Raw genomic sequence first — 12,180 nt, 5'->3', positions numbered from 1 at the left:
TGTCTATCCCTTCTTGTTGACCTTCACGCTCATCTATTATTTGTCGATGACCTTAGGCTGTCTGCCCTTTCCTCCATTGTCAGTATGCTCATTGTTATCCCATTGCAGACCTACTTTCCCATGACCCTTGACCTGTGTAAAACAATTAATTTAAAAACAATTAGAAACTTGATTTTCATCATCAATTCAATAGTTATTTCTTTCAAGATTGGCAAATAGCAAAAAGGAACAGGGAGCCAAGGTTATTGCATTTGAACAAGAGACACTTGAAATTCATTCCTCATCCAAGAAATATAATTGCGTTTTGTACAGGTTTGCTACTGAAAAGGAGCAACATGTCGCACATGTTGTGGGAGCAAAAAAAAAAAATGGTGGAGAAGTTTGAAAGGATCTAGGAGGGTAGCCAGAGGGGAAGGAAATGTGAGGTTCATTGTGGCTCGAGTATTCAGGTGGGCGATGCATATAATCAGGTTTTATTGAGGATTCACGAGGTGGCTTGAGCTCGAGTATGTTTATTGGTCAAAATATCTATTGACTTATATTCATGGTTGTAGATCTTGAACATCTGACCCAATACACCTGTGAGCTACCACCACCTCCCCTTCTTTGTTCCCACTAGTGTGGATGATTGCAGCATTGGGACACAACAAGCTATTGGGCAAAATATTTAGATGTCTTTCCTCCGCATCATATTTGCATGTATTGATACAGTAGTGTCACTTACATTGCCTGAGTACCTGTACTTCCTCATCCATTTATTAATAGTGCCTTAGTGTGGAGTGACAGTGTCCTTCCGGTAAGATAAACAATTTTGTGACGATGTAAACAATCTCCAAAGTAATAATCTGCCATTGTTGAAAGTGATTGTACAACAGTTCACCAGAAGTCAGATAAAACGGATTATTTTGCTTACTGATAAAGTCCCTCTCAGAATAAAGTTCCCATTTGAAAGCCTTTGAGCTTTTCAAAGTTATACCCTGGTTGTGTGCACCTTCAATGCTGCACCAGAGAGTCCTGGCAAATTTGTCTTCAATCCGACACTGGTCTCTGTGACCGAATGGAAGACAGTGGAGGTTGTTATGTCCAGTTGAGGTCGTGCGCTCTCATTTTGCAACATCAGTACGGTGCAAACAAGATGGCTCCATGCGGAGTGGAGCGCATTGGGCCTGGTGCAGGCCGAAGCAGGGCCTGTGCCATGATATGGCGTGGGAAGATTGCTGAGGCACCTGGCAAGGTGCGGAGGGCGAAAGGTGTTCCCATCGATACGGCAGTAGCAGCGGCGACGGCCAGAGGAGTTGGAAAGAAGCTGGTGGTTGTCAGAGACTTCCCCAGGCCTTTGTGCAGAGCCAGCTTAGCCTATGGGAGTTATGTAGTTTCGTGTTATTTCCCTATATTTCTGTATGAATAGATTAATGGATTTAAAAAAAAAGTGCATTCAAACTGGAATGTTAGAAAATGGTGCTTCATCTCTAATTTAAAGAAACAATTCCATTCAATGCTTCTGTTTCAATATACTGCGTTAACAACTTACATGAAAGCAAAACAACTTGCTTACAACTTATTATAGACTGGTTCCCTGAAGTTAGTGTTGTTTTTCCTTTGAGAGTTGAAAATTTAAAGCACTGACAAAATTAAATATTCGTCATATCCATAAAAGGAGTTGTGTTTTCACCATTAAGAAAAAACTACCCATCCAGGCAGCAGTAATGGGCTGGAACGGGCTCTTGATCGGGATGTCGACATGGGTTTAGGCCAAGACTGGGCCGCCTTTGGTGTGCTATCAGGGTCAGGACTTTATTAAACTTATCTATATAGTCATACTGCATCACTATGGCTCTGTGACCCAATTTTTGCATGACTACGCCTCCGAGACAGAGCTTTGTTCACTCACTTCTGTGGCCTCACTGGCTTCCTTACAACGTGCCCTTATGCAATGGACTATTGTATACCTATCCAGTCTTGATTTCTGTTGGTTTTCAAGCAAACATCCATTGGTATTGGGCAAATGAAACTGCCAAGTTAGTGCACCACATGCATGCCCTCGGGGTGGGGAGAGCTGACGTCATCACTATATAGAAGGGAACGGCGCCATATTGGTACGCCCTGTTGAAAGCCTCATGAGAGGTTGGTTCGTTGTTCGCTATAACATAACAGTGGATGTTTGGTAACAAAAAAAAAAATTCTGACTTTTAGGGGGAAAATGGGTTGCCAACAAGTATTTTTTCTGACTGTGTAAAGTGATCACCAAAAATGTTTTTTCTGCCAATTGTGTCAAATTTGTGTTTGTGCGCAAGTGAAAACTGGGTTACTATCCAATCAGATTACTTGAGATGGAGCCGAATCGCGTGATACTGGGAGATGTTCGACACATATCCTGTGAATTAATTTTCAAGATTAGCAGGTGTTTAAGCCCACCTAGTTCCAACTAAAACTGGCTTTTTAAATTTACATATTTACATGGACATTTAAACATCATTTCCCCCTTTCACTCACTGGTTTCAGCTGGTGTGTAAATTTTATGGCATTTAAAAAAAAATGTTTGGGAATGTGGGATGGCACTGCCTTTTCATCATTAACATTTTAGTGTTCATCTCAAGTTTGTTTGTGGGCATTACGTGGGATCTGGCACCACGCGTGAAGCAAGTCAAATGAGACGAGCAAATTATCCAGTCTGACGGTCATTAGTGAGCCAGGTGGGTCTTTAATTGACAATCCCATAGCATGCATCTTCGAACCAATTTTTTCTTAGAGTATGCTCTATTTTTCAGAAGCCTAAAACCTGAATCTGTGATACTGCTGCATTTCCGCTGGATTTGAACCCACGATATTTGGAATGAGGCAGTCGCCTCATTGCTCGACCGACAACATGCCGGGAACAATGAGAATAATTAGACAATGCATAATGAAATAAAACTGAATAATGCAGAATCGAAGAGCATTTGCAGACAATAGCTAATCTTTTTGCTCTGTACACACAGTGAGTTTCTTTTAAGAAAAGCAGGACAGGTGCTTTTACCTGAATAGCAGCAGCAGTGATGAGCTGAGAAGGAAGGAAACTCGCCTGGAGTGAGCTCACCAATTCCTTGGGGAAAGCTAGAGCAGGCTGGAGGGCACAGCATGTCATTGCATGTATTATGTAGCAACAGCTCCACTTTTGATTAAATTGTGAGTAGAGTAACATGCATCTTTGCAATATTCATGCCGATGCTCATGGTGGAGCGAAAGGAAACATTAACTAAAGGAAGAGGGGATATTGAATCATGTACAAGACAGAGCACACAGAAAAATGAACTGATTACTTGAACAGCACAGAGAAAAATGATTTTTGTGGTGTAATTAGCTACAAACTATATCCTTCACGACAATGAAGGACAGAAACTGCCCTGACAGGATACCACAGAGGTAGCCATGATAAGTTGTCTAGTCCAGGTTATTTTCCGCAGAGAATAGGATCCGCCAAAGAACTGTCGTTGATCATCAAAGAGGATCCAGTACTTCCGAAGGTTACATTAATCCGCACACCCCCAGCAATTTAGGCTACCCAAAGCCATGTGCTGCATATGAAAGAAGAAAATCATGTTAAAGTATAAAAATGAAAGAAAGAAAAAAAGCAAATCGATTTTACTTCAAAAGGTGTAGATAAGCAGCTGACCCGAGGTGTTTGTATGAAATGAGTAAATACTTCTATATGTCAAAGTAACCAAATTTCCATCCCACTGTTTGTCACGATCTTTTCACTGTGACGTCATTATGGCGTGAAGTCTAGAGCTAGCCATTATCCTAGGCCTGCCTGTCTTTTTCTGGTGTTAGCTGAGCTTTGGCACCCATGTTCATGCAATCTGAAACACAAAAACACTCATTAGATTGTATGGCTGGCCTTTCTGTAAACATTTTTTGCAATGCCTGGCAATAATAGACATTGCACGTGATAAATAAACTAAGCACAAACATTCATTCCACACAGAGCAGAGTATTTGTAAATAGTTTTTACTCCTGAGATGAAACGTTAATAACATTAAGTTCGCGTTTCAGTTTGGATTTAGTATTGCACTTTTCGACCTATTTCCAAACATTGCTTTAAACGTACGTTTCGCACAAGAAAGATGCATTAAAGCACAATATAATTTACCTTATTATTATCAGTTATCAGTAGATAACAGTAGTATCAGCACAATTATTATCAGTAGATAAGCAGATATATCTTTGGTAAGAGTTTTGTTCACATCTTATGTTCATTTTACACATTAAACAGTAAAATATCAAAAAATGTTGGGTGTAAACTTCTGACTGGTAGTGTATGTATGCATATACATCTGAAAATTATAGAAAAAACAGGGATGGCCCAATCTCCTCCAAATTTTGCATATATGTTGGAAGTACCCAGGGTTAGCTCATGGGCACAACCTTCCCTCCTCCTAGATGGGTGGGGGAGACGACTTGCTCCCGAAAGGAGCGGGTGTTTCTAATCATTTTAAATTAGGATTTTCTGACTACGTATCTGTGATAATCAAGGGTAAGCCTCCCCCGGCACCCAGATCCAACTATGGCTGTATTTTTTTCGGACCACCATATGACCTTGACCTTTAATATTTCGAGATTGAATGTAAATGAAGAAAATGTGTCCCCATCGACATTCAATCCACAAAACTCAAAATCATAAAAATCGGAGGAAAATTATTCAAGTTGTGATCAAAAACTTTAGTTGTGTGTTAATTAGGCCACAATCCGAAAAAGTAGGTCAAGAACAATAATCAAATATCAGATGCACAACTTCAATGTAAGTACACTATTATGATGCAAGAACACCTTGGTAGGCCAAGTGGTCTTTGAGATTCCGCATTGGCAAAATTGAGAATGACAAAAATTTCGGTTTTTTTTTCAAACAACCATCTTACCTTGAATTTTAACCCTGAGTTTAATGTGAATTATGCATAAATGTGTCTTGCTCTCGACTATCTCGTGAAGGCAATTTCGCTCTGATTAGCCAAGCCTTCGAGTTATGGTGAAAATTGTCATGATGTCTATAATTAGGTTATGACCTTAAAATTAGGTCAACTTCAAAAAAAGTCAAACCCGCAAACCTACTATTCACATTAATGATGCAAAATTTCACTCCTAAAGCCCAAGCCTGCTCCGAGATACAGTTGACAGAAAAGGAATTTTTTTTAAACCTAAATGGTGGTTTAATCCCAGAGGGTCTAAAAAATTTAAGCCACTAATTGCATAAACAAACCCCATAACAGCTTTACAAACCCTATTACATAAACAAACCCAATAATAGGGTAAGCGGGACGGGGGGCGGAGGGGGGGCTAATGGAATGTGTTGGAGTTACTTACAAGCAACGATGAGCCTTTTCGCTGCAACTTGCTGTAAGGGCTGAACTTGGGCTTTGGTGGCTTTCCCGCCAATTTGTCCTTGTGCCTTCGGCTTGTGAGATGCTGAAATGTCAATGGAATATTTGTAATAGACCTTTCAATATGTCAAGCATGCACGTTGTGTGAAGCCATACTTATCATATTCGAATTCATGTCTCCTATGGAACAGGAAAATTGGATATAAACTAATGCATTGTTCTCCTCCAAAAATATATATTTTTTTTTAAAGCGTTAATGTCATTAAAGTGACGCTAATAATGAACAGATTTTAGATTACAAAATCAAACTAGAAAGCATCTGAAAATGCAAAGCTCGTCCTCGTCCGTTTCTATTTAGACGGCCTCTTCTTCTTCCCTATGTTCAAAATAACAAAACCAGTTTAAAAAAAAATACAAAATGAAAATTGATGATTTTATGCAACTTTTACCTTTGACATTTTGATCTAAAAAAACAAACAATTGACGCCTACCTTTTGCTTAGTGAACCAATTCAGTGACCCGATATGCAAATTCTTTAAATTTCAGGTCAATGTGGTGAAAATGGGTGATTTTATGCAACCTTGACCTTTTAATCTAGAAAATAATCAGCTTGTAGCTTTTATTTGGTGAACAAATTCAGTGACACAATATGTAAATTCTTTAAATTGAGGTTAATCGGATGAAAATTGATGATTTTAGGTGACGCTGATCTTTAACCTTTTGACCTTTTGACAAAATTATTAATTTGCCTTCTCCATACTATCATAATAAAGCTTTGTTGAAAACTTGATGACAAAACTCAAGTGGTAACTTGAAATTTCAGGTCAATTGAATGAAAATTGATGATTTTGGGTGACGCTAATCTTTAACCTTTTGACCTTTTTACAAAATTATTAATTTGCCTTCTCCATCTATATATATATAAAACTGTGTGTGTGTGTGTGTGTGTGTGTGTGTGTGTGTGTGTGTGTGTGTGATGTTACCGATAGACTCCTAAACGGAGAGGCTTACGTGCTTGATATTTGGCATAGGCATGGCCATTGAGCCTGGGACGAACATGGCCGAACTCAAAATATTTGACGATCCATATTTTTTATTCATATTTACCTCAGCGCACGGAATCAACGGAATCAGAGCAGGTGGGCGCTGATTCGCTCAGAGCGATCACGTGATGACGCTATGAACGCTATGACGCTATGAAAAAAAAAATCGCTATGACGCTATGAAACGCTATGAACGCGATGACGCTATGAACGATATGACGCTATGATAGTCTAGTAGGAAGACTAGGTCCCCCTGCACCCCCCGGAGATATACTTCTAATCAGTGTTTCTAGATTGGAAAAAATGTGTAGAAAATGACTAGCTATGGCCCCAAGCTGAAAAAATGTCCCACATACCATTTTTATGCAAATTACTGCTGCAAATTTTATGCAAAATTATGCAAATTTTATGCAAATTTTTGATGAGGAGTAGAGTTGGGGGTCTTTGAGGGCTTCATCGAGGTGCTCTCGGTTGCAAGACTGGGTCATTCTGAGAAGCACAGCAGGGTCAGAGATCATGATGTTCTCCTCCTCAGTGAATCTCTCCATCAACAGCCTCTCCATTGCCTCACACACTGTTTTGAGGCAAAAGAGGGACTTTGCGTAGGCCTTTCCACTGAGAACACCTTTGAGAGATCCACTTGTTACTAGTTGTGCCTCAAAGAGAATCTCTGCATATCCAGAACCACGCATCTTGTGTCCAGTGAGCATCCCGATGTAGTTCATGGATGTGTGGAAGGGTCCAATCGTTACTACATGACTAGCAAATTCATTTGGCCAGCGCCAGATGATGGGAAGGGCTTTCATGCAGACACCCAGATCAAATGTATTCAGGACCCATCTCTGACCCACCTCAGCAGTTGCTGCCTCGGAACGCTTCAGTAGCTCACGAACAACTGCGTTGTCTGTGATCGGTTGGTGGATAGGCGTGCAGTAGTCGACTGTTGATTTGCTGGGTGGGGGAGAACCAGTTGCAGAGGTGAAACCCCCTAGCCCAGGCACAGGCTGCAGGCCATTGCCATGCCATGCAGGCACCAGGCACAGACCGATCACAGACAACGCAGTTGTTCGTGAGCTACTGAAGCGTTCCGAGGCAGCAACTGCTGAGGTGGGTCAGAGATGGGTCCTGAATACATTTGATCTGGGTGTCTGCATGAAAGCCCTTCCCATCATCTGGCGCTGGCCAAATGAATTTGCTAGTCATGTAGTAACGATTGGACCCTTCCACACATCCATGAACTACATCGGGATGCTCACTGGACACAAGATGCGTGGTTCTGGATATGCAGAGATTCTCTTTGAGGCACAACTAGTAACAAGTGGATCTCTCAAAGGTGTTCTCAGTGTAAAGGCCTACGCAAAGTCCCTCTTTTGCCTCAAAACAGTGTGTGAGGCAATGGAGAGGCTGTTGATGGAGAGATTCACTGAGGAGGAGAACATCATGATCTCTGACCCTGCTGTGCTTCTCAGAATGACCCAGTCTTGCAACCGAGAGCACCTCGATGAAGCCCTCAAAGACCCCTCAACTCTACTCCTCATCAAAAATTTGCATAAAATTTGCATAATTTTGCATAAAATTTGCAGCAGTAATTTGCATAAAAATGGTATGTGGGACATTTTTTCAGCTTGGGGCCATAGCTAGTCATTTTCTACACATTTTTTCCAATCTAGAAACACTGATTAGAAGTATATCTCCGGGGGGTGCAGGGGGACCTAGTCTTCCTACTAGACTATGACGCTATGACGCTATGAAACGCTATGAAGCTATGAACGCTATGAACGATATGACGCTATGAAAAAAAAAATCGCTATGACGCTATGAAACGCTATGAAACGCTATGAACGATATGAACGCTATGACGCTATGAACGCTATGACGCTATGACGCTATGAACGCTATGACGCTATAACGCTATGACGCTATGAAAAAAAAAATCGCTATGACGCTATGAACGCTATGACGCTATGACGCTATGAAAAAAAATCGCTCGCTTTACCAAGGGGCTCGCTCTCCCCCCCATTCCCCTCCCCTCCCCTTCCCCCTCCCCCTCCCCTCCCCCGCCCGGCAATGCCGGGTACTTCTGCTAGTACTATCATAATAAAGTTTTGTTGAAAACTTGATGACAAAACTCAAATGGTAACTTGAAATTTCAGGTCAATTGAATGAAAATTGATGATTTTGGGTGACGCTAATCTTTAACCTTTTGACCTTTTTACAAAATTATTAATTTGCCTTCTCCATACTATCATAATAGAGCTTTGTTGAAAACTTGATGACAAAACTCAAATGGTAACTTCAAATTTCAGGTCAATTGAATGAAAATTGATGATTTTGGGTGATGCTAATCTTAAACCTTTTTACAAAATTATTAATTTCCCTTCTCCATACTATCATAATAAAGCTTTGTTGAAAACTTGATGACAAAACTCAAATGGTAACTTGAAATTTCAGGTCAATTGGATGAAAATTGATAATTTTGGGTGACGCTAATCTTAAACCTTTTGACAAAATTATTAATTTGCCTTCTTGGTATTATCATAATAAAGCTTTGTTGAAAACTTGATGACAAAACTTAAATGGTAACTTGAAATTTCAGGTCAATTGGATGAAAATTGATGATTTTGGGTGACGCTAATCTTTAACCTTTTGACCTTTTGACAAAATTATTAATTTGCCTTCTCCATATTGTCATAATGCTTTGTTGAATATTTGATGACAAAACTCAAAAATTGTAACTTGAAATTTCAGGTCAATTGGATGAAAATTGATGATTTTAGGTGATGCTAATCTTTAACCTTTTGACCTTTTGACCAAATTATTAATTTGCCTTCTCCATACTATCATAATAAAGCTTTGTTGAAAACTTGATGACAAAACTCAAATGGTAACTTGAAATTTCAGGTCAATTGGATGAAAATTGATAATTTTGGGTGACGCTAATCTTAAACCTTTTGACAAAATTATTAATTTGCCTTCTTGGTATTATCATAATAAAGCTTTGTTGAAAACTTGATGACAAAACTTAAATGGTAACTTGAAATTTCAGGTCAATTGGATGAAAATTGATGATTTTAGGTGATGCTAATCTTTAACCTTTTGACCTTTTGACCAAATTATTAATTTGCCTTCTCCATACTATCATAATAAAGCTTTGTTGAAAACTTGATGACAAAACTTAAATGGTAACTTGAAATTTCAGGTCAATTGGATGAAAATTGATGATTTTGGGTGACGCTAATCTTTAACCTTTTGACCTTTTGACAAAATTATTAATTTGCCTTCTCCATACTATCATAATAAAGCTTTGTTGAAAACTTGATGACAAAACTTAAATAGTAACTTGAAATTTCAGGTCAATTGGATGAAAATTGATGATTTTGGGTGACGCTAATCTTTAACCTTCTGACCTTTTGACAAAATTATTAATTTGCCTTCTCCATATTGTCATAATGCTTTGTTGAATATTTGATGACAAAACTCAAAAATTGTAACTTGAAATTTCAGGTCAATTGGATGAAAATTGATGATTTTAGGTGATGCTAATCTTTAACCTTTTGACCTTTTGACCAAATTATTAATTTGCCTTCTCCATACTATCATAATAAAGCTTTGTTGAAAACTTGATGACAAAACTCAAATGGTAACTTGAAATTTCAGGTCAATTGGATGAAAATTGATAATTTTGGGTGACGCTAATCTTTAACCTTTTGACAAAATTATTAATTTGCCTTCTTGGTATTATCATAATAAAGCTTTGTTGAAAACTTGATGACAAAACTTAAATGGTAACTTGAAATTTCAGGTCAATTGGATGAAAATTGATGATTTTGGGTGACGCTAATCTTTAACCTTTTGACCTTTTGACAAAATTATTAATTTGCCTTCTCCATACTATCATAATAAAGCTTTATTGAAAACTTGATGACAAAACTTAAATGGTAACTTGAAATTTCAGGTCAATTGGATGAAAATTGATGATTTTGGGTGACGCTAATCTTTAACCTTTTGACCTTTTGACAAAATTATTAATTTGCCTTCTCCACACTATCATAATAAAGCTTTGTTGAAAACTTGATGACAAAACTTAAATAGTAACTTGAAATTTCAGGTCAATTGGATGAAAATTGATGATTTTGGGTGACGCTAATCTTTAACCTTTTGACCTTTTGACAAAATTATTAATTTGCCTTCTCCATATTGTCATAATGCTTTGTTGAATATTTGATGACAAAACTCAAAAATTGTAACTTGAAATTTCAGGTCAATTGGATGAAAATTGATGATTTTAGGTGATGCTAATCTTTAACCTTTTGACCTTTTGACCAAATTATTAATTTGCCTTCTCCATACTATCATAATAAAGCTTTGTTGAAAACTTGATGACAAAACTCAAATGGTAAAAAAAGTTGCGGCCCAGACAGACACACACACACACAGACTGACAGACAGACACACAGAAGTGATTACAAAACCCCATCTCCTACTGTGCAGGGGCCGGGCTAACAAATTAATGTAATGTCTGTAAGTGTTAAAAATGTGTACAAATTGAAAGCAACCATACAATGTGGGGAGAGAGATCAAAAAGTCTTTTTCCTAAACATGAAGGAATAAGACAATGAGGAATAAAAACTATGTAGAAAAGGACTCGCATCTCTGGCAAAAAGTCTTTCCCGGAGCTCTGAAGGAATGGACCGACATCGGTTTTGATTATTTAGGACTAAGTGGGGTCCAAAATGAGTGACACTTTGCAAATAAAAGTAATTACTCTTCTAGCTCTTATACGAGCCTTGACCAAAGTAAACAAACAAAAAATTTAATATAAAAATTTTGTGAAAAGCAATTAAATATATATTTTTAGAGGGGCTAAGGCCCATACACCCAGGGATCACACAGCACAATACAACACTAGACTTGGCTTCAGACAAATACAACGACCGACCTTGTGAGTCCCATGGGCACTTTGGCGACGTACAGGCGACACCATTTTGTGATGTCGTTTTTTTCTCCCCAGTTAATGGGAGAGGTTAAGGATAATTTTTACTTTGCTATTAATAAGAAATAATTGAAAAGCATTAAGGGCTCAAACATTCGGTCAGAGGGGTCTCTTGAGAGAACATGATGCAGAGATTGTGAGTGGCAGAATAATAGCGGACCTGTTGTAGTTGGGTGTCAGAGTTGACCTTGAGCTGGCAGAGCTCACAATGGAAGTCTTTCACACGAGCCGTTGAACTCGCCTTTGCCGCTGCTGCCGTAGACTTGTGTCTTGATGGGCGACGCATGAAAGGCGGATCCTTCCCTTCCAACATGGCCTTGTGCCTGGCCCCTGTAAGACGGTCATGCCTGTGTATTATTACACACTCATGGACACCTTAGGGGTTGGCTGAAGACAAGTTTTAATCAAATTGCGCTGTTTTGCGCAAAAAGAAAACACGCACAGCAAGACTGTATTGTGATGCCTCGGGCTAGTGGAGAGCTAAACTTAGGCTTTTACAACCCAACAGAAACTGTGCTGACAGAAGTTAAACATCCGCCCAAGTGAAAGCGAATGTTTAGGGCGATGGTGTTTATTGCTCACAACATCTATTCGACATTATCATAAATGGTTCGGCTTTTGGGCCTACATCAACGAGGCATTTGGGCCTACATCAGAGGCTTTTGGGCCTACATCATACCCCAGCCTCACCAAACCCCACCATTTTCCCTGTATCGATTAATCACCCTTTTAGTTATCTCTCGAACGGAGCTCTTCGGTTTATATGTGATAAGTCTTGGGAATGACAGAT

At 39.0% G+C, this 12,180-nt stretch overlaps 1 protein-coding gene across 2 annotated transcripts in view; it reads right to left on the bottom strand.

Moving 5' to 3' along the window:
• Positions 1 to 496: 496 nt before the first annotated feature.
• LOC137430247 (zinc finger protein 385D-like) overlaps positions 497 to 12,180 on the bottom strand; it is a 161,730-nt gene continuing 150,046 nt past the window's right edge. For both annotated transcript variants that reach the window (XM_068120961.2, XM_068120962.2), the window contains 4 exons: positions 11,551 to 11,720; positions 5,338 to 5,439; positions 3,017 to 3,103; positions 497 to 1,356 (listed from right to left, as the gene is read on the bottom strand). In XM_068120961.2, the coding sequence (XP_067977062.1) occupies positions 1,117 to 1,356; positions 3,017 to 3,103; positions 5,338 to 5,439; positions 11,551 to 11,720 (599 nt within the window). In that variant the 3' untranslated portion in view covers positions 497 to 1,116. The remainder of the gene's footprint in view (positions 1,357 to 3,016; positions 3,104 to 5,337; positions 5,440 to 11,550; positions 11,721 to 12,180) is intronic.

Source organism: Myxine glutinosa, chromosome 6 (genome assembly GCF_964187855.1).
Source record: "Myxine glutinosa chromosome 6, kmMyxGlut1.1, whole genome shotgun sequence".
Lineage (NCBI taxonomy): Eukaryota > Metazoa > Chordata > Myxini > Myxiniformes > Myxinidae > Myxine > Myxine glutinosa.
The sequence above is the reverse complement of the archived record's forward strand: the minus strand, read 5'-3'. Positions and strand labels throughout refer to the sequence as shown.